Below are 25,399 nucleotides of genomic sequence, written 5' to 3'. Positions count from 1 at the left end.
GCCAACGCGCCTCCGCACGCGTCCTCTGGCTCTATCAACAGTGGTTCTGTTAACCGATCTTCCGCCGACGGCTGTGCTAACAGGACGCCTTTCATGACAAAATCTCTTAGAAGTCTCCAAACTCTGAAACCCAAGCTGGGAATAACAAAATCTAGAAATAATAAAAAGATCAATTTTCTCCACTCTAAATCAAGATTTTGGAGCCCCATACTCTGCATACATGCAAACCCTGTGTCATTTCTACTTCCATTTTCACAGTGGCAGGGCCTCACATTGTCACACCCCAAATATGTTTTAATTGTACCATCAATGTCCCAACTGGGGTTATGGTATGGGATGCTGGTGGGTGTAGGTACCCGGGAATCCAAGTTACCTTTCTCATATTGTGCAGATGTCATAAGACCAACAAATACACCTTACAACTCTTCCTGTCTTTTGGACTACTACAGAGCCCCCTGCCAAAAATTACTCAGTATATATAAGAAAAAACATCTCTTATTACTCTCAAACCAAGGCTAGGAGTGCAGTTCTTTTAACTGCTTCCTGACCACCCGCCGCAGTTGTACTGCGGCAAGGTGGCAGGTTACTGCAAATCGCCATCATTGTATGTTGGCTCGTTTAAGTGATATAGCACGCCTGTGGGTCCAGCGGACCCGCGATCGCGGTGTACAGAGGCAGAAATGGGATTTGTCTGTGTAAACAAGGCAGATCCCCGTTCTGCCAGATGACATGCCAGAGATCTGTTCCCAGTGATCGGGAACAGCGATCTCTGCCATGTCCCTGGCAGCCCATTCCCCTAAAGCTTTGGCGCAAACCAATCAATATACGACTATTGGGTTTTTTTTTTTGGTTTTTTTTACCAAAAATACAGTGGGGACGCAAAGTATTCAGACCCCCTTACATTTTTCACTTTGTTATTGTCACGGAACGCCCCACACTCCGCTTGAGTGCTTCCGTCATATACCGCTTCCTAAGTTCTGGAACACGGGTCCAATGGATCTGGCCATAGGAACCCCAAGAACTAGACAACACCAGTCTTGGAGTACATCAGAACTACCTTTATTTTGAGATCTCACAGACCTTTATACAGCAGGGATGACTCAAAGCTAACCTAATTAACATGACCTAATTTACTACAAAATGTACCCAGACCAGATGACAGTCTTGTGGGCACCGAGCTTCACACATTAATACAATTAACAATACAAACAACAATCTCCCCCCTCCTCAGCCTAGACCATTCGTCTATTAGCCAGGGCTGGTGGCTAATGTGATCAGCTCTCTCAATTAACATAAACACATGTTGATAACACCAGCATCTCCTCACAGGATGTGTCCCAACAGAATGAATCAGTCTTATCAGCAGGGGGCTGCTGGAGGAATCCCCCCTCCCTCTTCAGGGACACAAATATACAGTAAGGAGTCCCCATACAATATATACATGACTGAGTCCGATTAATACAGTTCAGACTGGATTTCTCATTCACCTCAAATGCTAGGGCCCATAATTGGTGGGCAACAGGCTTGCACACAGTCCTCTCCAACAGCCTCCGCTCTGGCCATGCCCGTGACATTTCTCCCCTTTCGGCAGGAGACTAACACAGGAGGAGACCCCAGACGGGTTGACTCCGAAGTTAGTCCACAGCTCCAGTCCTCTACTGCCTGTACCCACACAGTACCCCAAACAAATCATCCCAAACAGTGCATTACTCACCCAGCCATCCTCTGCCTCTCTCAGAGAACATATCTGCCGCTGGGGAGAGACCCGGACTGGCCCTTCTCCCTGGAATCCTTTCTGCCGCTGGAGAGAAGACAGGGGGACTGGGCTCACTCCATCCTGCTGTTGGGGATCTGGGCCGACTGCCCAGCATCCCTGGGGTATACAGGTGGGGACTGAAGCCCCATCAACCGACACCAGATCAAGCTGCAGTTGTGAGGTGATGACTGCATTCTCTCCTTGGATCCTGATCTGCAGCTCGCGATAGACTGCAACCTCCTCACCTTGGGCCTCCACAATTGCTGCAGGTGTGGGGCAGAGGTCTTGGACCCTCTGTCCGGTTGCCAGCACTTCTGCTGGGGGTTTGCCAGGTGGTTCCTCCTCTACAGAAACGTCTATTAAATCCCCAGTCTCTGGAATTGGTAAAAGTGTGGGACAGAGGTCTTGGACCCTCTGTTCAGTTACCAGATCTTCAGCTGGAGAAGTTTGTTTTAACTCCATAGATGCTGCTGGCAGAAAATCACATGTCCCTGTCAGTGTTGTGGGAGAAAGGCTGACTACCTCTTCTCTCAGGAAGGCTGAAGCCACTGTTGGTGCTGGGCAGAACACAGTGAACTTTGGCCCTGATAGCAGCTCTTCTGCTGGAGGCTCATCAGGTTGTTCTTCCTCAGCAGAAAAGTCTATTAAATCCTCTACCTCTATAACTGGTGTCTGTGGATAGAGGTTCACCATCTCCTGTCCGTGGAACTCAGAAGATGCCATCAGTGCTGGGCAGAGGTTAGCAGAGCTCTGCCCTGTTGTCAGCACTTCAGTTTTGGGGATGGCAATCTCCAGATTTTCCACTGCAGATTCTCTGGCATGCTGCTGGACAGGCACATTCCTCCATCCAAGATCATCCCATGCAGAAACAGGATCATCAAGGTCAGTCAGCACTTGCTGCATCCGCCATAAGACCTCCGCCTCCATAGCTGTGGGGGCAGGTTGGCAAAGCACACTATCGCTCTGCCACATTGCCGACTCTTCAGCCAGGATTTCAGGGTTGTCAGCTGGTATTTCCTGATAGTCCCAGGCAAAGGGAGCCCAGCCCTGGCACTGAGCAATGTCTAGCAGCCGTCTGTAGGCGATCTCTAGCTCCCATTCCTGAACGGCCAGAAACTCCAAATCTTCCTGTGCCCAGTGCACTTCCGAAATGTTCAGTAGCCCTTCTCTGAAATCCATGATTTCGTCCACCCGCCGCTCCAAATCACTCCCAAAGTTAGGGTCCCCTGTCAGCTTCACAAACAACAGTCCCAAGCCGCCGTAGCTTAAGCCTTCCGTTGGGCTGTCATCCGCTATCCAGGGACATGCTTGAGATACATGCCACCGGAGGGCTCTGTAGCTCTCATCCAGCTTCATCTCTGCCCAGACCAGCCTGCTTAATTCAGCTGTCTGCTTCTTGTGTGGTTTTTCTCCCAAAAACCGCACCCGCAGTCCGTACTGCGACCAGTACCTTTCCTCGATGGAGGGGAGAACTTTTCCCTGGTGTCGCTGCTCACGGGCTAGCGCTTCCTTCCAGAGTTTGCAGCGAATAGAATCACACCATCCCAGCAGGACCTGCTCCGATACTGGTCCTCTGTGCTGTATCTGCATCTCTCGCAACCTCCTTCTGAATTCCTCATCCATGGCGGCTGGTATCTGTACCTCTCCTCTTCTGCTATCTGGACCTTGGATCCAGATGGAAGTTTGGATGTCCCAGACTTCAGGAAGCTTTCCCGCTGCTTGCCACCAATGTCACGGAACGCCCCACACTCCGCTTGAGTGCTTCCGTCATATACCGCTTCCTAAGTTCTGGAACACGGGTCCAATGGATCTGGCCATAGGAACCCCAAGAACTAGACAACACCAGTCTTGGAGTACATCAGAACTACCTTTATTTTGAGATCTCACAGACCTTTATACAGCAGGGATGACTCAAAGCTAACCTAATTAACATGACCTAATTTACTACAAAATGTACCCAGACCAGATGACAGTCTTGTGGGCACCGAGCTTCACACATTAATACAATTAACAATACAAACAACAATCTCCCCCCTCCTCAGCCTAGACCATTCGTCTATTAGCCAGGGCTGGTGGCTAATGTGATCAGCTCTCTCAATTAACATAAACACATGTTGATAACACCAGCATCTCCTCACAGGATGTGTCCCAACAGAATGAATCAGTCTTATCAGCAGGGGGCTGCTGGAGGAATCCCCCCTCCCTCTTCAGGGACACAAATATACAGTAAGGAGTCCCCATACAATATATACATGACTGAGTCCGATTAATACAGTTCAGACTGGATTTCTCATTCACCTCAAATGCTAGGGCCCATAATCGGTGGGCAACAGGCTTGCACACAGTCCTCTCCAACAGCCTCCGCTCTGGCCATGCCCGTGACAGTTATATTGCAGCCAATTGCTAAAACCATTTAAGTTCATTTTTTTCCTCATTAATGTACACACAGCACCCCATATTGACAGAAAAACACAGAATTGTTGACATTTTTGCAGATTTATTAAAAAAGAAAAACTGAAATATCACATGGTCCTAAGTATTCAGACCCTTTGCTCAGTATTTAGTAGAAGCACCCCTTTGAACTAATACAGCATGAGTCATTTTGGGAAAGATGCAACAAGTTTTTCACACCTGGATTTGGGGATTCTCTGCCATTCCTCCTTGCAGATCCTCTCCAGTTCTGTCCGGTTGGATGGTAAACGTTGGTGGACAGCCATTTTTAGGTCTCTCCAGAGATGCTCAATTGGGTTTAAGTCAGGGCTCTGGCTGGGCCATTCAAAAACAGTCACGGAGTTGTTGTGAAGCCACTCCTTCGTTATTTTAGCTGTGTGCTTAGGGTCATTGTCTTGTTGGAAGGTAAACCTTTGGCCCAGTCTGAGATCCTGAGCACTCTGGAGAAGGTTTTCATCCAGGATATCCCTGTACTTGGCCGCATTCATCTTTCCCTCAATTGCAAATAGTCGTCCTGTCCCTGCAGCTGAAAAACACCCCCACAGCATGATGTTGCCACCACCATGATTCACTGTTTGGACCGTATTGGACAGGTGATGACCAGTGCATGGTTTTTTCCACACATACCGCTTAGAATTAAGGCCAAAAAGTTCTATCTTGGTCTCATGAGACCGGAGAATCTTATTTCTAACTATCTCAGAGTCCTTCGGGTGTTTTTTTAGCAAACTCCATGCAGGCTTTCATGTGTCTTGCACTGAGGAGAGGCTTCCGTCGGGCCACTCTGCTATAAAGGGCTGCAGTGATGGTTGACTTTCTACAACTTTCTCCCATCTCCCGACTGCATCTCTGGAGCTCAGCCACAGTGATCTTTGGGTTCTTCTTTACCTCTCGCACCAAGGCTCTTCTCCCCCGATAGCTCAGTTTGGCCGGACGGCCAGCTCTAGGAAGGGTTGCGGTCATCCCAAACGTCTTCCATTTAAGGATTATGGAGGCCACTGTGCTCTTAGGAACCTTAAGTGCAGCAGAAATTTTTTTGTAACCTTGGCCAGATCTGTGCCTTGCCACAATTCTGTCTCTGAGCTCTTTAGGCAGTTTATTTGACCTCATGATTCTCATTTTCTCTGACATGCACTGTGAGCTGTAAGGTCTTATAAAGACAGGAGCGTGGCTTTCCTAATCAAGTCCAATCAGTATAATCAAACACAGCTGGACTCAAATGAAGGTGTAGAACCATCTCAAGGATGATCAGAAGAAATGGACAGCACCTGAGTTAAATATATGAGTGTCACAACAAAGGGTCTGAATACTTAGGACCATGTGATATTTCAGTTTTTCTTTTTTAATAAATCTGTAAAAATGTCAACAATTCTGTGTTTTTCTGTCAATATGGGGTGCTGTGTGTACATTAATGAGGAAAAAAATGAACTTAAATGATTTTAGCAAATGGCTGCAATATAACAGAGTGAAAAATTTAAGGGGGTCTGAATACTTTCTGCCCCCCCCGTATGTAGAAGAATATATATCGGCCTAAACTGATGAATAATTTGTTTTTATATTTATTTATTTTTGTATATATATATTATAGCAGAAAGTTAAAAAAATGTTTTTTCTTTTTCAATAAATAAATCAAGGTTCACAGAGACCCCAAATTTGGGGGGTTATGTAGCCTAAGTCCTACCCCACCAGTAGTAAATATGTGGGGCTCCTACGACCTATGGTTTCCAGAGATATGGGGCTCCTTGCGCAGCCTGTCAGAAGCTAAATACAGTGCGGCCACTTTAAATACAAGCTGACACACTCTGTTTGCAACAGACTGAGAGGTAGAGCTCACAGTGCCTCTCACTTCTTAGAGGCACTGAGCTCAATGAACAGCTTGGAGTCTTGGACCAATAGGCTGCAGAAACAGTGCACTATAGGTAGCATGACGTCTATGCAATCACGTGATTGCATGTGAGACGCTTCATTTGCCTGCTTTTGTGAGTCATTGTGGTGCAGAGCACTGCGCTGCAACACTCCCATCTTGCAGGCATTCCCCTTGCTGTGGGGTTTTCTGTTGGCACCACCATAGGAAATGGGCGGTGCTTTCCCCGAGTAGCAGTGTCATTTCTGGGTTCTGTGCCAGTGGGAAATCGTAAGTGACCCTGACCCCGCAGCTCCGTGGATGGAGAAGCCACGGGTACTATGTATCTGCCTGTGACTTGTCTGTAATGTGATCTGACACCCTGTCTGTTCATAGCCATGCAGAGGATGCACCATGTCCGCGACCACCACTATTGACTGTAGACACAGAGGCTGCTTGCCCTCTTTTAGTGGCCTGTGAGTGTCTGTCTTTCCTTGGTGGCCTTCCGGACATGATGTATTTTTTGTTTTGCAATGCCACACCACTCACTGGAGCGCTGGGCTGTGGAGGGGGGTGGGAGTAGCTGGCTTAGACCCACAGCAGCTCGCTGAGAGGATGAGCCAGCTGGGTGGATCCCGACTTTAAAGTGGGGATCGATCCAGAGACTGGACTGGCTCGTCAGCCGGCAGCGGGCTTTAGCAGAACGAAGTGCACTCTTGTGAACCTTGTGGCCCTACTTCTGTTTTAAAACCACTTTAAAACAGAACTACATATAGGGGTTAAAGTAAATGCAACCCATAACAATGGACTTCATACGGCTTACACCCTTTTGATGCAATAAATATATAAGTGAAAGTGTTCTGTTGTTGTATTCATGAAGTGCAAAAAAAATCTTGATCTGCTGGAAAAATAAAGAGCTCAGGTGGACTGCAGTCTTAGCACACTACTTGTCCTTGGGTGACAACACTGCTCCTCCTTAGATACAGTACAATGAGTGAGCGTTGTCACCCTAGGACTGGAAGTGTGTTACTGGTAGGATCAACACATGAAAATGTAAAGGTAAGCTGCAATGCATAAAACGTTTAGTATTTTGTTTAGATACACTTTAATTATAAAACTATTCATAAACAGAGATAAAGCTGCTTTTCTCCTGACAGCCTTTTTGGGGTTCCGTGTGCTGAGCACCCTTAGTCCCGGTTCACATATATGCGATGCAGGAACCAGCGCGATTTCACTGCAGGTTCCCGCGTGGCATGTCACCTGCTGGCGGTTCACATTGACATCTGCGAACCGCTGCGGGTGTCAATGCAAAGTTAATAACACCCCCAGATCGGTTTGCAGATCGCAGTGGGAACTGTCAAATGGTGCAGGAATCGGATCGCATAAGCGTGAACACTCATGTGATCTGATTCCTGTGCAGACTAAAAAAAAGGGTCCTGCACCATTTTGGTGCGAAAGTATGGCTGAATTCACATTACACAGACATCGCATGTGATCTGCACCGCAATGCAGTGCAAATCACATGCGATGTCTGTGATCGCACAAGTGTGAACCCATCCTTATTGTCTGGAAAGAGAGTGGTGTTCCCAATTCACCCTACAAAGAAGTCATATTGGACTTCATAATGTCGCTTAGTAGCGATCATCTTTCTATCGTTTACCATTGTGCAGCTGCATTCTTGGTTTAGCGTTACTTATAAGCATAGATTATAGGACATTCTGATCATTACCAAATGTATTTATTTTTATTTTTATCCATTTGGTGTATGCATTCTCTTTTTTATCATTATGATTTTATCTTAGCGTGCATAAAACCACTAGCATGCTCATTTGTTAATGTTGCAATGCTGTCTATACTTGAGGACCTAGGAACACTTGATTTGCAGGAATTTGTGCAGCTGTCAAAAGACCAACCATGACATTATTACGCAATTGCTTTGAGTAATGATGAAATTAGCAATAGGCTTGATCCTGTACTTTTTGAGGGTAAAGATCCACTGTACCAAAGGAAAACCGAAATGCAATACAGAGCATCGATTATGTTGCTTTGAGTTGTTTACCTGCTCTGCTTCATTGTTTACTATAACCAGATGACTTTCTCTGTTCAGACACATCTTCTCAGCTTTTGTCCAATTTAATCGAAAATTAGAGAAGAAATAACAATGGTCTTCAAATTCCAGCCAATCACTCTCACAGGAGGGCTCTGACAAAATAATAAAAAAAAAATCAGAATTAGGCATGAAACCACTAAGAATGAGCTATAGATCCAAACTTTGCTTCTTAAGGCATTTGTCTGAAAGCCCAGCTGGAACCAAACATCACATATAGAAGCATTTTTTCTATCGCTATTCGCTACTATAAATTACAGCTTCCATCTTCCGTTGTTAATAAGTGTTAACCCCTTCAGCTCCAGAAGGTTTTACCCCTTTCGTTACCAGGCCATGTTTAGTTATTTAGCACTGCGCTACTTTAACTGCACGCTCATGCAACGCTGTACCCAAACAAAATTTATATCAGTGTCTTCACACAAATTGAGCTTTCTTTTGCTGATATTCGATCTCCACTGGGTTTTTTTGCGATATAAACGAAAAAAGAACAACAATGTTGAAAAAAATATATATATTCTACTTTCTGCTACAAAACATATCCAATGAATTTAATAAAAAAAAAAAAAAAATCACATTTCTCCAAACATTTTGGCCAAAATGTATTTTGCTACAATAATCCCAATAAGTGTATATTGATCGGTTTGAAAGTTAGATCACCTACAAACTATAGTATATTGTATATACTGGAATTTATTTATTTTTTATACTACTAATGGCAGTGAACAGTGACCTATAATGGCACTGCGATAGTTCGGCAGGCAGTCTGACACTAACTGAGGCTGGGGGGAATTGACCAACTGCCACTGACATCACCAGTGACATTAATACAGTGATAAGTGCTAATAATATACACCAGGGGGAGGCAACCTTTTGAGCACAGTGTGCCGAATAATATTTTCAAAGAAATTGAGCGTGCCGATTTTATAACAAAAAAATGTCAGCTTCACACTCTCAATCACGAAAAGGATTTTTTATAAAGTAAATGCTGTAAACTACTTGAGTAGTAGTGAGAAATTAACATCCTGCACTCTTACGCCTCAGATCAGCCCCAATTCATGCACCTTCACACCTCAGATCACTGTCCCCCTCTGCAAATCTGCCCCACCACTGTGCTACTCTGCACATCTGCCCCACCACTGTGCTACCCTGCACATCTGCCCCACCACTGTGCTACCCTGCACATCTGCCCCACCACTGTGCTACCCTGCACATCTGCCCCACCACTGTGCTACCCTGCACATCTGCCCCACCACTGTGCTACCCTGCACATCTGCCCCACCACTGTGCTACCCTGCACATCTGCCCCACCACTGTACTATCCTGCACATCTGCCCCACCACTGTGCTACCCTGCACATCTGCCCCACCACTGTGCTACCCTGCACATCTGCCCCACCTCTGTACCCTCTGCTCATCTTTCCCACCACCATTACCCCCTGCACATCTGTCCCACCACTGTACTACCCTGCACATCTGCCCCACCACTTTAGCACCCTGCTCTTCTGTCCCCCCCCCCCCCCACTGTAACCCCCTGCTCATCTGCCCCACCAATGTTCCCCCTTTCTCATCTGCCCCACCACTGTACCTCCCTGCATATCTGCCCCACCACTGTACCTCCCTGCATATCTGCTCCACCACCGTACCCCCATGCTCTTCTGTCTTACTGCTGGATAAGGACGAGCGCGATGTTCGAGTTGAATGTAAGTTCGACTTGAACATTGGGTGTCTGCCTGTTCGCTGAACAATTTGGGGTGTTCGCGGCAAATTTGAAAGCCGCAGAACACCCTTTAAAAGTCTATGGGAGAAATCAAAAGTGCTAATTTTAAAGGCTTATATGCATGGTATTGTCATAAAAAGTGTTTGGGGACCTGGGTCCTGTCGGGAGCAGTGATTTTAATAATGTGAGAACCAAACAATGTTTCCCATCTTTTACTATGTGTGGGGGCGCCATGCCTCCCCCTCAGTGCAGGTGCTGCGTGGGGAATTCTGAAATTGGAATGCATTAGTGTCTCCCTGCGCTGGTCTGCTGATAGGGAGGGAGTCGAGTGCCGGCAAAAGAGGCTTCGCGTGCTTCGGGTTGCCTACCCCTGGTGTACACTGTACTGAAAATATGGGTTTGAAAAACAGTTGCGCTAATATCCTGTGACAAAATGTCAAAACTTCAGTAGTTTGATATGAATGCTTCCTAAAGGCCCGTACACACTATAAGAAAATCAGGCGAACATTTTTGTCCGAGGAACTTTTGTTTAGTGTTTACACAACTTTTACAGCCGATTCTAACTTTTCGTTCAAAATTTCCCAAAGGGGCAAACTCCGAAATGTATCTTGTATGACAACAGAACAAATGATTTTCGTTTAATGTGTACAGTTTTAGTACAATTTTCCTACAAGAAAAATCTGAAAAGAAAGACTGTGCATGATCAGAAACAATAAACAACAAAAAAAAAAGTCTTTGTCGTACGAGAATTTTCATCCAAATTTTCGTTCATGGGTTCCGATTTGCTGTAAGATAACAAAGAAAATCGTACGATCGTTTGCCCGGTTTTCTTATAGTTTGTACCCAACATAACACCTTACCTTTTTTCTTTTTCATTTGTGACAATTCCTCTGAAATGGTTATATCTGGGAAGGAAATATAGAACAAATATAAGTGGTGATAGAATCTATGTATGTGTAGCCACCCTGTATTTTAGTAGGTGTCTAAATTTATATTTTCTGGGTAATAGTTTGCCTGGGAAAACTCATTTGGCTTCTCTCCCTTGTTTCAAGGATAAGTTCACCTTTCGTAACATGAAAATAATGATATAAAATACTCCAGTGCTAACAAGTATGTGCCAAGTGAAAGTATGTTGCTGCTGGCACAAAAAATAGTATTCACACCTCACCTATATATTACAACATAAGAATAAAAAACTGTGCCTGCGCAATAAAGTATTTACTATAATGCCCTGTACACACTGTCGGACATTGATCGGACATTCCGACAACAAAATCCTAGGATTTTTTTCCGACGGATGTTGGCTCAAACTTGTCTTGCATACACAGGGTCACACAAAGTTGTCGGAAAATCCGATCGTTCTGAACGCGGTGACGTAAAACACGTACGTCGGGACTATAAACGGGGCAGTAGCCAATAGCTTTCATCTCTTTATTTATTCTGAGCATGCGTGGCACTTTGTCCGTCGGATTTGTGTACACACGATCGGAAATTCCGACAACGGATTTTGTTGTCGGAAAATTTTATAGCCTGCTCTCAAACTTTGTGTGTACAGGGCATAAGTCTCAAGATGTGAAATCAATAAAGTGCAATTAGTGTAGCATGCCAACAATTTTCAAATGCTTAATAAAGTGCTTTCGGTAAATTCTTTCTATAAGGGGAATGAATTGCACATACTCCATTTATGGCATAGAAAGCACTTTACTGAACATTTGAAAATTGTTGGCATTCTACACTATTTGCACTTTATTGGTTTTACATCTTGAGGATTATAGTAAATGCTTCATTGCGCAGGCAGTTTTTTATGCTTACCTTTTTCGTAACATGTTACATGTTACACTCATATTCAGGGTATTCATATTCATATTCCAGATCTGACAGCTAGAGGGGATCAACCCCCCCCCCACCACCACCACCACTAGCTGTCACAATTTCAAAAAAATGTGGCCAAGCCACATGACTCATTCGCAGTGTCCTGTGAAGGGAAAACTACAAGGTCTGGCAGACTTTGTGGCTGTTGGCTTGTAGTTTTTAATGAACTACCACGGCACTGTGGAGCGCCGTGGTATTTCATTGTCTTCCTGTCAGATTGTACAGTGCCTTGAAAAAGTATTCATACCACTTAAAATGTTCCACATTTTTTTGTTGGAAGAACAACAGATAGCTATATATATATATGCATTGTACCTGTCTATACCAGCAGGTGGCGCTGTAGTATTATAGTGTATAGTATATGTGTTCTATGATATAACAGGATGTATTGTCTATCTAAGTTTAGTGCACTTGTTTGTTATTCAGTTCCTGTTCCATGATGTAAAGCCATAATATGATGTATTGCTAATCCTTCATGAAAGTAAAATATTCTCGGCATACAACAAGCTTCCAAGCGCATGATTCAATAACCTGCCAATAGATTATGGGTCCCAGCGTATCCAGCAGACACCCAGCACACCCAGACACACTGGAAAGAATACTCAGTAAGTACAGCAAGTCAGTGAATACTGTATACAAGCTGATGAAACATTGCAAGTGGTTCAGTTGTGAAGTTTGAAATTACAAAGTTGAATAATGCCCCCAGGGAGTAGATCGTATTCATATTTTTGGCAACCAAATGCATTATTTTACATTTTTCAACATTAAACTTCATTTGCCATGTAGTTGCTCACCACATTAATTTGTTTAGATCTTTTTGCAAGGTTTCCAAATCCTGCATGGAAGTTATTGCCCTGCTTAGCTTAGTATCATCCTTAAATACTGACATTAAGGAAGACTTCTACATGGAGACAACCTTTTGTGTTAATTTCAGTAGAGCATCTACAGTCTTAAGCAATCTGCAAGGATGTGGAATGAAAAATTAAACAAAGTGCTTACTAAGAGGGATTCTCAAGAAGTAAAGCAGACCCCTGTCTCTACTCCATAAATCAAGAAGACAGGTGGATATACATCCTTATCTATGTCAATGACATTATAACCTGTTTTGAACAGGAAGGGGATTACAAACAGTTCACAAGCTGAAAGAAAATTTTGAATTCAAAGAGCTTGGGAACATTAGCTACTATCTGGGAATTCAAATAAAGAGAGAAGAAGATGGAAGTTATCTTCTCAACCAATCTCATAAAATCTCAGAAATCTTGGAACAATTCCATATGCAAGATGCAAAGGAAATGAAAACTCATATGGAACCAGGCTATCAAAAGAGCAATGAAGCAGAAAACTTACAAAGTTACATAGTTACATAGTAGGTGAAGTTAAAAAAAACAAAAACACAAGTCCATCAAGTCCAACCTATGTGTGTGATTTTATGTTAATATTACATTGTATATCCCTGTATGTTGCGGTCATTCAGGTGCTTATCTAATAGTTTTTTGAAACTATCGATGCCCCCCCGCTGAAACCACCGCCTGTGGAAGGGAATTCCACATCCTTTCCTCTCCCTCTAAAGAACCCTCTACTCAGTTTAAGGTTAAACCTTTTTTTTTCTAATTTTAGTGAGTGGCCATGTGTCTTGTTAAACTCCCTTCCGCAAACCAGTTTTATCCTTATTGTGTGGTTACCAGTATGGTACCACACAATAGGTTTTCACATCCTGCGGAGAAGTTATTGCCCTGCTTAGCTTAGTGTCGTCCGCAAATACTGAGGTTGTAAGGAAGATAGGGGGCGCTAGATACCATATTATTCAAGTGCTCTAAATAATAATATATAATGAATAATATGGTATCTAGCGCCCCCTATCTTCCTTACATTCCTTTTTTTGATTATCTATTTTTTTGATTATTCAAAAATTGGGGAGCAGCTTACACTGATTGTTTATATATTTCCACAAATTTTCTTTATTGTTGGGAATGTTTTCTTACTAGATGTATTACCAGTATATGTAATTTATATATATTATCTGCTATTGACACCACTGGCGCGAAGGTTTTTACTATTTTCAAATACTGAGGTTGAGCTGTTTACCCCATCCTCCAGGTCATTTATGAACAAATTAAACAGGATTGCTCCCAGCACAGATCCCTGGGGGACCCCACTTCCCACCCCTGACCATTCCAAGCATTCCCCATTTATCACCACCCTCTGAACTTGCCCTTGTAGCCAGTTTTCAATCCATGTACTCACCCTATGGTCCATACCATACTACCGGTACATTGAGCCACACCAGAAAGGCAGAGGGAGATTAGGGAAGTAAACAAGTGGCTGAGGAGCTGGTGCAGTAAGGAGGGGTTTGGATTCCTGGAGGACTGGGACGACTTTTAAGTCGGTCACCAGTACTATAGAAGGGACGGACTGCACCTAAATGAGGAGGATGCAAATGTGCTCGAAGTAAAGATGGCCAAAAAGTTAGAGGGGTTTTTAAACTAGGCAACGGGGGGGGGGTTCCAGAGGTAGAGATAGTCAGCGCGGAACATAGTCCAGAGGGTAGTATTGGGGGCATAAGTGGTAGGTTGACTAAAGCACATAAACCCAAGGTAAGTATAATAACAAGTCCTAGCTGCAATCTCAGAAGACCCAATAAAAGGATGGTATACGACCGGTCTAAACTACGTGGCATGTTCACCACTGCCAGGAGCCTGGTGGACAAGATGGGTGAACAAGATGGGAGCCTGGCGGACAAGATGGGAGATACTGTTGTATGAGGAAGATTTGGATTTTGTGGGAATTTCAGAGACTTGGTTCAACAGCTCTCATGATTGGCTGGCAACCATTCAAGGGTATACCCTTTATTGCAGGGATAGAGAGGGTAAAAAATGGGGAGGGGTATGCCTGTATATCAAGAATAATGTACAAGTGAATGTGAGAGATGACATCACTAAGGGAGCTAGGAAGGAGGTGGAATCCTTATGGGTAGAGCTCCAAAGGGATGAAGCTAAGGGGAAAATAATACTGGGAGCATGCTATAGGCCCCCTAACCTGAGGGAGGAGGGGGAGGCAGACCTGCTATCACAATTTGTATAAGCAGCAAGGATGGGAAGTGTTATCATAATGGGGGATTTTAATTATCCAGACATAGACTGGACGGAAGGAACCAGGCATTCGTCTAAGGCTCGCCAGGTCCTAAATGTCTTGCAGGACAATTTCATGGGTCAGATGGTAGACGCACCAACTAGAAATAAAGTGTTACTAGATCTACTGATTACCAACAATACAGACCTGTTTACGGATGTGGAAATATGGGCAATTTAGGAAACAGCGATCACAGGTCAATTGGCTTCAGTATAAATCACACAAATAGGCAACATAAGGGAAATACAAAGACACTGCATTTCAAAAGAGCCAACTACCCTAAACTACGAACCTTGCTAGAAGATATAAATTGGGATAAAATCTTAGGAACAGAGAACACAGAGGAGAGATGGGTTCACTTTAAGAGCATTAGCCAGTGCATCCTATTGGGTAATAAATTTAAAAGAGCGAGCAAAAGTTCAATGTAAAAATGCATATAAAAGCAAAAGAGAAGGCCTTCAAAAAATACATGGTTGAGGAATCATCATCAGTATTCAAACTTTATAAAGAATGCAACAAGAAATGTAAGGGTTCAATTTAGATAGTTAGATAGAACACGAAAGACACATATCGGAGGAGAGCAAAAAAAAATCTCCAAAAATTCTTTAAGTATGTAAACAGTAAAAAAGGGAGGACAGACCATATTGGCCCCATAAAGAATGAGGAACTGGTTACAAGGGATGAAGAGTGTCAGGAACAGTGTCATCTCCAGTTTCACCTGCTGGTGGCACTATTACATTCAGCACCAAAAGGGTGTAATTCCAGTGGCCACCAGCGGGTGTCTCTCTGCCTGGACTTCAGACTTGCCATCAAGCACACCTGTCATGGGTCTGCTGGACTATATAGACCCGCCCTAAACTAGGCTTCAGTGCTTCAAAATTCATCTGCTAGCCTTTGTCCTTGCCAGTACCTGCTCTTGTTACAGCCTGTTCCTGTTTGTTCCTGGACCCCGTTTGTGTATCCTGTCCTTGAGTCCTGTTTCCCATTCCCTGCTCCTTGTTCTGCTTCCTTATTCCTGGTTTCTGTTCCCTTGTCGCTTTTTCCCCTGCCTTATTTTTATTTCTTGTTTATTTCCTTGCTCATGTATTATATTAGTTATATAGATAGTTAGGTGGGTTTGGGGGTTTGCTGTGTTCTCACTATTTACTTGTTTTTGGTTTGCTGTCTTGAATGCACGTGTGTCTTTATCATTATTAATAAACATACCTTTTTTTTTTTCATTTAATCGTTTGTCCCTGATTCCTTGGTGCAGCCCAGCGATCTGATCACCTGCATTGGATGTTGTGTATAACATCCCCTGACAGAATTCTGAAGCCATACAATCAGATTGGTTGCACCTGGGAATTGGGGCCTGAGCCCCAGCTATTGTTGAAAGATGGACTTTGAAAGTATTTTGTATTTATCGCTCCTGGCAACTGATGACAGAGACATTTGTTATCAGACATTGGCTGAATACACTAGGGAACAATTGTTAGAATGCATCCGCCTAGCTCATGTTTTTATTGATCAAAGCAGTTTTTTGTTTGAAGATGTGCAACCATTAATTAAGATCTGTACTGAGTTGGCCCTGTCTGATGTCGCTGAGGGAGGTGATGACTATACACCCCCTTTTAGTGCAGCTCAGGTAGAATCGTTAGTTTGGCTGTTGGAAGATGACTCAGCATTTTTTTTTTTTTTTTTTTTTTTAACAATATTCAGCTTGTCCTCAGCAGGTGCTTGCAAAATGCATTGAATCAGTGCAGTCTTTGGTTAGACAAGCTAAGTGCAAACCTGATTCAGTGCAATCATTAATACAGGCCTGGTCAAGTCTGTTGCACTCAGCCTCTGTTAGCTCCCAATATACCTTTCTACCAATGAAATACCAGTACTCTGTTTCCTCCTGTTGCACCTACCCTGCCTTTAACCCTCCTGCTTCTTCTCAGCTGCCTCCATCAGCTCCACTAAATCTCCCTTCAAAACCTGCTCCCTCTGTTTTGCCATCCTTTCACTCTTCGCTTCTACCAGCTGCATTCACTACCTACAGCCCTGTACCCACTTATAAATCCCCAGTGGCTAAAACCTAAAAGAAGCGGAAGTTTTTCCCAACCCATACCATCATGCCAGTATCCAATCCTGCCTCACCACCAGCTGATCTGTTCCAGCCTGAAGTGTTCCTGTATGCTGCCCAGCCTGATGTTCCGATGCCTGCTGTTCAGCCTGTTGTGCCAGTGTCTCTGCCTGTTGTCCAGTCTAACATCCCAGTGTCAATGTTCCAGTCTGATGTGCCTACCTTCCAGTCTGATATGCCTGCTGCCCAGCCTGAAGTTCCAGTACCGGCTGCCCGGTTTGAAGTTTCAGTACCTGTTATCCAGTCTGATTCACCTGCTGTTCTGCCTGATATGCCAGCGCCTGTGCCCGCTGCCCAGTCTGAAGTTCCAGTACCGGCTGCCCAGTGTGAAGTTCCAGTACCTGCTATCCAGTCCAAGGCACCTGCTGTTCAGCCTGTTGTGCCAGCACCTGCTGTTCTGCCTGATGTGCCAGCGCCTGTGCCTGCTGCCCAGTCTGAAGTTCCAGTACCAGCTGCCGGGTCTGATGTCCCGGTGCCCACTCTCTGGCCTGATGTGTTCCTGTCCGCTGCCCAGCCTGATGTGTTCCTGTCCACTGCTCAGCCTGATGTGTTCCTGTCCGCTGCCCAGCCTGATGTGTTCCGGTCCACTGCCCAGCCTGAAGTGCCTTTGCCTGCTGCCCAGCTCAATGTGCCTTTGCCTGCTGCCCAGCTCGATGTGCCTTTGCCTGCTGCCCAGCTCGATGTGCCTTTGCCTGCTGCCCAGCTCGATGTGCCTTTGCCTGCTTCCCAGCTCGATGTGCCTTTGCCTGCTTCCCAGCTCGATGTGCCTTTGCCTGCTTCCCAGCTCGATGTGCCTTTGCCTGCTTCCCAGCTCGATGTGCCTTTGCCTGCTTCCCAGCTCGATGTGCCTTTGCCTGCTTCCCAGCTCGATGTGCCTTTGCCTGCTTCCCAGCTCGATGTGCCTTTGCCTGCTTCCCAGCTCGATGTGCCTTTGCCTGCTTCCCAGCTCGATGTGCCTTTGCCTGCTTCCCAGCTCGATGTGCCTTTGCCTGCTTCCCAGCTCGATGTGCCTTTGCCTGCTTCCCAGCTCGATGAGCTTTTGCCTGCTGCCCAGCTCGATGAGCTTTTGCCTGCTGCCCAGCTCGATGTGCCTTTGCCTGCTGCCCAGCTCGATGTGCCTTTGCCTGCTGCCCAGCTCGATGTGCTTTTGCCTGCTGCCCAGCTCGATGTGCTTTTGCCTGCTGCCCAGCTCGATGTGCTTTTGCCTGCTGCCCAGCTCGATGTGCTTTTGCCTGCTGCCCAGCTCGATGTGCTTTTGCCTGCTGCCCAGCTCGATGTGCTTTTGCCTGCTGCCCAGCTCGATGTGCTTTTGCCTGCTGCCCAGCTCGATGTGCTTTTGCCTGCTGCCCAGCTCGATGTGCTTTTGCCTGCTGCCCAGCTCGATGTGCTTTTGCCTGCTGCCCAGCTCGATGCGGATGTGCCACTGCCCAGCGTGATGTACCTCTGCTTTCTGCTCAGCCTGATGACATGGTGCCTGCTAAAACTGTTCCTGACTGATGGCCATCTTGCCACTGTGTCAATCCTGTCTGTCGCCCGGCCTGAATGTGATGCTCCTGTGTGGTCTGCCTTCGATGGTTTCTTGCCCGTTACCCTGCTAATTTTCAACTCCGGATCCAAACTTCCTGACCCGGGTGGTGGGGTGCGTGTCCTATTTTTAGACTCTGATGGCACATCCCCCAGTGAACTAAAAGACTCTGGCCTTGGAAGTGCGAAGAAGTCCGCAGACTCAGTAGGGAAACATTTTAGGGTGTTTCTGCACCCACTCGGACTGTCGTACCCAGGGCTGAATGGAGTGTCCGGAGGCCACTCCTTTAGGAGGGGGAACTGTCAGGAACGGTGTCATCTCCGGTTTCACCTGCTGGTGGCACTATTACATTCAGCACCAAAAGGGTGTAATTCCAGTGGCCACCAGCGCGTGTCTCCCTGCCTGGACTTCAGATTTGCCATCAAGCACACCTGTCATGGGTCTGCTGGACTATTTAGACCCGCCCTAAACTAGGCTTCAGTGCTCCAGAATTCGTCTGCTAGCCTTTGTCCTTGCCAGTACCTGCTCTAGTTCTAGCCTGTTCCTGTTTGTTCCTGGACCCCGTTTGTGTATCCTGTCCTTGAGTCCTGTTTCCCGTTCCCTGCTCCTTGGTCTGCTTCCTTATTCCTGGTTTCTGTTCCCTTGTCGCTTTTGCCCCTGCCTTATTTTTATTTCATGTTTATTTCCTTGCTCGTGTATTATATTAGTTAGGTGGTTTTGGGGGTTTGCTGTGTTCTCACTATTTACTTGTTTTTGGTTTGCTGTCTTGCTTACACGTTTGTCTTTATCATTAATAATAAACATACCTTTTTTTTCATTTTCTCGTTTGTCCTTGATTTCTTGGTGCAGCCCAGCGATCTGATCACCTGCATTGGATGTTGTGTATAACATCCCCTGACAAAGAGATGACAAAGGTATTGAATTTATTCTTCTCCTCAGTCTTCACGAGGAATTCGGGGGGGCTTCATTAACCAAAACTGCAGTGTTTGTCCTCATGACACATCACGGGAAGCACCCTTATGGCTAACAGAGGACAGAATTAGAACTAGACTTGGGAAACTTAACATTAATAAATCACCAGGACCAGATGGCTTGCATCCGAGGGTACTTAGGGAACTCAGTCAAGTAATTACCACACCACTGTTCCTAATTTTAACTGACAGTCTACTGGCTGGAATGGTATCAGCGGATTGGAAAAAAGCCAATATAGCACCAATATTTCAAAAGGGCCCAAAATACATCCCTGGGAATTACAGACCAGTTAGCCTAACATCAATAGTATGCAAGCTCTTGGAGGGGATGATAAGGGACTATATACAAGATTTTAGTAATGAAAACGGTATCATTAGCAGTATCAGCATGGATTCATAAAGAATCGTTCTTGCCAAACCAATCTATTAACCTTCTATGAGGGGGTGAGTTGCCATCTAGATAAAAGAAGACCTGTAGACGTGGTGTATCTGGATTTTGCAAAAGCATTTGACACAGTTCCCCATAAACATTTACTGTACAAAATAAGGTCCGTTTGCATGGACCATAGGGTGAGTACATGGATTGAAAACTGGCTACAAGGGTGAGTTCAGAGGGTGGTGATAAATGGGTAATACTCAGAATGGTCAGGGGTGGGTAGTGGGGTCCCACAAGGTTCTGTGCTAGGACCAACCCTTTTTAATTTGTTCATAAACGACCTGGAGGATGGGGTAAACAGTTCAATCTCTGTATTTGCGGAGGATATTAAGCTAAGCAGGGCAATAACCTCTCCGCAGGATGTGGAAACCGTGCAAGAAGATATGAACAAATTAATGGGGTGGGCAACTACATGGCAACTGAGGTCTAATGTAGAAAAAATTTAAATAATGCATTTGGGTGGCAAAAATATGAATGCAATCTATACACTAGGGGGAGAACCTCTGGGGGAATCTAGGATGGAAAAGGACCTAGGGGTCCTAATAGATGATAGGCTCAGCAATGGCATGCAATGCCAAGCTGCTGCTAACAAAGCAATTAAGCAAACAGAATATTGGCATGCATTAAAAAGGGGATCAACTCCAGAGATAAAACGATAATTCTCCCGTTCTACAAGACTCTGGTCCAGCCGCACCTAGAGTATGCTGTCCAGTTCTGGGCACCAGTCCTCAGGAAGGATGTACTGAAAATGGAGCGAGTACAAAGAAGGCAACTAAGCTAATAAAGGGTCTGGAGGATATTAGTTATGAGGAAAGGTTGCAAACACTGAACTTTTTCTCTCTGGAGAAGAGACACTTGAGAGGGGATATGATTTCAATTTATAAATACCGTACTGGTGATCCCACAATAGGGATAAAACTTTTTCGTGGAAGGGAGTTTAACAAGACACATGGCCACTCATTAAAATTAGAAGAAAAGAGGTTCAACCTTAAACTACGTAGAGGGTTCTTTACTGTAAGAGCGGCAAGGATGTGGAATTCCCTTCCACAGGCAGTGGTCTCAGCGGGGAGCATCGATAGTTTCAAAAAACTATTAGCTAAGCACCTGAACGACCTCAACATACAGGGATGTACAATGTAATACTGACATATAATCACACACATAGGTTGAACTTGATGGACTTGTGTCTTTTTTCAACCCCACCCACTATGTACTATGTAACTATGATAAATGGTTTTCAACATTTTTTACAAATAAATATGTGAAAAGTGTGACGTGCATTTGTATTCAGCCCCCCTGAATCAATACTTTGTAGAACCACCTTTCGCTGCAATTACAGCTGCAAGTCTTTTTGGGTATGTCTCTACTAGGGATGAGCCGAACACCCCCCAGTTCGGTTCGCAGCAGAACATGCGAACAGGCAAAAAATTTGTTCGAACATGCGAACACCGTTAAAGTCTATGGGACACGAACATGAATAATCAAAAGTGCTAATTTTAAAGGCTAATATGCAATTTATTGTCATAAAAAGTGTTTGGGGACCCAGGTCCTGCCCCAGAGGACATGAATCAATGCAAACAAAAGTTTTAACAACGGCCGTGTTTTCGGGAGCAGTGATTTTAATAATGCTTAAAGTGAAACAATAAAAGTGAAATATTCCTTTAAATATTGTGCCTGGGGGGTGTGTATAGTATGCCTGTAAAGTGGCGCATTTTTCCCGTGTTTAGAACAGTCCCTTCACAAAATGACATGTAATGTAATGTAATGTTGCCCCCACCCCCCTCCCCCAGCCCATTACCAGGCCCTTTGGGTCTAGTATGGATATTAAGGTGAACCCCGCACCAAAATTAAAAAACAAAAGGCGTGGGGCCCCCAGGCCCTATATACTCTGAACAGCAGCAGTATACAGGCGGTCCCCGGGTTACAAGATAGGGACTGTAGGTTCGTTCTTAAGTTGAATCTGTTTGTAATTTGGAACAGGTACATTTTGTAAGTGTAGCTCCAGCCAAAAAATCTTTTTTTAAGCTTTTTGGATAACATAGGGAAGGGTTATCATCACCCCTGTAACATTTGTTTTGCTGTCTGTGCCCCTGTTCAGAAGATTTCACCACACTTTCTGTCCCAATGACAATTAGATTTTGAAAATTTTGGGTTATTAGGGAAACCAAGGATATGTGATAAAGCATCAGTGAGGAGACACCTTTTTCCCATATTAACTCTTACAGGAGTACCATACTCACACAGGTACTCATTGATGGCCCTCTGCTGCATGTGCAGCCGCTGCAGCATTGTCAACGTTAAGTTCCACCTAGTGGGCATGTCCCAAATGAGTCGGTTGTTGGGCAGGTTGCATTCTCTTTGAATGTCAGCCAGCCGAGCACTGGCATTATATGACTGGTGGAAATAACCACAGACTTTCCTGGCCTGCCTCAGGAGATCCTGTAAGCCTGGGTACCTGCTCAAGAACTGCTGCACCACCAAATTCAGGATGTGAGCCAAACAAGGAACATGGGTCAAGTGTCCCTGTCGGAGGGCGGAGAGGAGGTTGGTGCCATTGTCGCATACAACCATTCCTGGCTGAAGCTGGCGTGGCGTCAACCACCTCTGATCCTGCCCTTGCAGAGCTGACAGAATCTCTGCCCCAGTGTGGCTCCTGTCCCCTAAGCAGACCAACTCAAGCACCGCATGGCATCTTTTAGCCTGAGTGCTTAAGTAGCCCCTTGAACGCCTACGGAGCACCGCTGGTTCAGAGGAGAAATCTGCAGAGGAAGAGGCCATAGAGGAAGAAGAAGAGGAGGGGGTGGAGGAAAGAGCTGTGACAGAATCACCACTAGCATTTTGGAGGCGTGGTGGCGGAACAAGCTCCAACAATACTGAACCCTGTCCTGCATCCTTCCCAGCTGCCAGTAGAGTTACCCAGTGCACTGTGCAAGAAAGGTAACATCCCTGTCCATGCCTGCTGGACCATGAGTCAGCAGTAATATGCATCTTACTGCTGACTGCCCTGTCCAACGAGACCAAGACATAGCCTTCCACATGCTGTTAGAGAGCCAGAATAGCCTCCCATGAAAAGAAATGCCATTTGGGAACCTGCCACTGAGGTACCACACATTTCACAAATTGATGAAAAGGGGCAGAGTCTACCAGCTTAAAAGGCAGCAGTTGCAGTGCTAGCAATTTGACCAAGCTAGCATTCAGACGCTGAGCATGTGGATGGCTGGGACCGAATTTCTTTAGACTGTTTTGCAACTGGGGTAGGGAAATTTGCCTGCTAAAATCAGATGGAGGTGTACTGATAGCAGATTGGCTGCAAGTACTTGGGACACCTATTGCTATACCTTCATTCCTCTCAGTGCTGGTTTCTGAGAGGACTGGAGGTATAGTGGGGTTGGAGAACGCAGCTGATGAGGAGCAAGGAGAGGTCCGCCTTGTTCTTTGATGTGGGTCTTTTAAGTGCTGTTGCCAATGGACTGCATGGGAGGTTGTCATATGTCTGGTCAAGCATGTGGTGCCCAAGCAGCTGTTGTTTTGGCCACGCTTGATACGCTTCCGACAAACAGCAACGGTGCAATCTGCTGCACATGTGTCAAAAAAGGCCCACGCCAAAGAACTTTTCAAAATATGTGGGGAGTCAGCAGCACCCTGCACCTGCTTAGCTCTGTGGTGTTATGCAATAGGGTGGTTGCCCTTAAGCTGCCCCCCGGAGGGCATCCTACCTCATTGGAGATGTGCCTCCTCTTCCTCTCTTCTATCAGGCACCCAAGTTGAGTCAGTGACCTCATCATCCCCTCCCTCCTCATCACTGGAGCAAACTTGGCAGTATTACTAAATGTGATTAGTCCGCGCTTAGGAATAACAGGGTTTGCAGCCTCCCCTAGTAAGTCCCTGATGGGACTATTCGGGTATTGGATATAGTAGATGGGGAATTGGCGCTACCCTCTATGTGTCTTATAATGGTTACCTATATCATAAAGTAAACGAGGATATTACTATCCCAATGTTTCTACCAAACTAAACTTAAAAAATGCATTAGGTTTGTAAAAGTAATAGTACTTAGTGATATTGGCATCCAGTGTCTAAAATGTGACAGTATGTCCCTTTGGGCAGACGCCCTTAATGTGTGGTAATGTGTAGCACCCAGGGGTAAAAATCCCTTTAAAAAATATATCACTAGCGGTGCAAACTCAAACGGGTCTCAATGTGTACATACATTAAATACAATACAGGGACTAGTATTTCAGGGTGGAAAGTTTGTAGGGTACCACCACTTAATACACCTATATATTTGAAACCTGTACCAAGCATGAGCTACTTGTGATTAAAGCATAAAAACAAATTATATGTATCTCAAACCATAGTGCTGTGATCTACTTAGAAAGTTATACATATATCAAAACTGCATGTGCAACTTTATAATTGTAACAAAAAAGCTGTGGAAAAAACTATGAACAGAGCCCAATCGGAAAAAAATACATAAAAAATAAATAAAAAATAATAAGTAGATTATAAAGCGTCCCAACTGCGTGCAGTCCAAACTTATTAAACCAGTGAGTGAGTATTTCAATGGTGACTTCTGTGCTCTTCAGAGACAAGTAAAATTGGTGACTCCAGGTGTTCCCCCCAATGTGATCCCCACTCACCAGAAATAGTCACCCTTGCAGGGGTAGCAGGCATAGAGTGGGTTTCTGAAATGAAGATTCCTGTGTATTTCCTGGTTACCTCCGGTTGTCTGTGGGTGTATCCCAATGGCTCGGTGCGGGGTCTCCAGCAGGCTTTGTTCAAGAATGGCCCCTCCGTATCTCCTCAGTAGGTTAATGTGTTTTCCTCCATATAGAAGAAGAAACAGGGGACTTTCATAGTGAAGTAAGTCTTCTTTTATTTGAAATCATTCGTTTACAGATTACAATGGCAAGCAACTGACCCGGTACAGCGCGGCTGTACGATACTTAAGACCATCAATGGATAGTCCCGCCTTCACAGTCTGAGTGCTGACACTCTGCAGAACAGACCTCTATCTAGCAGCTCCGTGAAGAGCTCGGCCTGTGGCCACCCCTTCCTCGGCTCTCCCCCCCTCCTCTAACCCACATCCCCTACTTCCTATCCCCCTACCGACCTACTCCAGACGCCGTTCTTAGTCGGCCAGCCGCTCAGGACACTCCGCGGCTCCGGCCCAGCCCCCCCCCCCCCCGCATTACCACGCCAGTCCCTCTCCCATCTGACTCTCCGGCGGCCACCTTCAGCAGCCGGTCGGCCGCTCAGGACACTCCGCGGCTCCGGCCGCCCTCGGCTGGCTAGCCCGCAGCTCTCCACTTCTCCCCCCTGCAGCATTCAGCCGGTCCCCCCTCTATCCATCCGGACGCCGCCTAGTCAGCTGGCCGGCCGCCCGGGACTCTTCGCGGCTCCTGGTCGGCAGATTACAGCACTTACCGTCCCCTCTACTGACCAACCGCTCCGGCGGGTCCGCACCCCTCTTCCAACTGATCATCTCC

The 25,399-nt window shown here is 45.5% G+C and overlaps 1 protein-coding gene and 1 long non-coding RNA gene across 2 annotated transcripts in view; one reads left to right on the top strand and one right to left on the bottom strand.

The window, feature by feature from the left end:
* The window catches only part of LOC141133197 (CD209 antigen-like protein C), a 44,936-nt gene that overhangs the window by 4,867 nt on the left and 14,670 nt on the right, over positions 1–25,399 (bottom strand). Inside the window, exons 4-5 of the mRNA XM_073622411.1 lie at positions 10,731–10,775; positions 8,107–8,249 (exon numbers count right to left, since the gene is read on the bottom strand). Of these exons, the coding sequence (XP_073478512.1) occupies positions 8,107–8,249; positions 10,731–10,775 (188 nt within the window). The remainder of the gene's footprint in view (positions 1–8,106; positions 8,250–10,730; positions 10,776–25,399) is intronic.
* Positions 12,162–25,399, top strand: part of LOC141133198 (uncharacterized) — a 42,414-nt gene continuing 29,176 nt past the window's right edge. Inside the window, exons 1-2 of the long non-coding RNA XR_012243020.1 lie at positions 12,162–12,347; positions 19,353–19,417. This is a non-coding gene — a long non-coding RNA (uncharacterized lncRNA). The remainder of the gene's footprint in view (positions 12,348–19,352; positions 19,418–25,399) is intronic.

Source organism: Aquarana catesbeiana, linkage group LG03 (genome assembly GCF_042186555.1).
Source record: "Aquarana catesbeiana isolate 2022-GZ linkage group LG03, ASM4218655v1, whole genome shotgun sequence".
NCBI lineage: Eukaryota > Metazoa > Chordata > Amphibia > Anura > Ranidae > Aquarana > Aquarana catesbeiana.
This window is presented reverse-complemented; position numbering and strand designations above follow the sequence as displayed.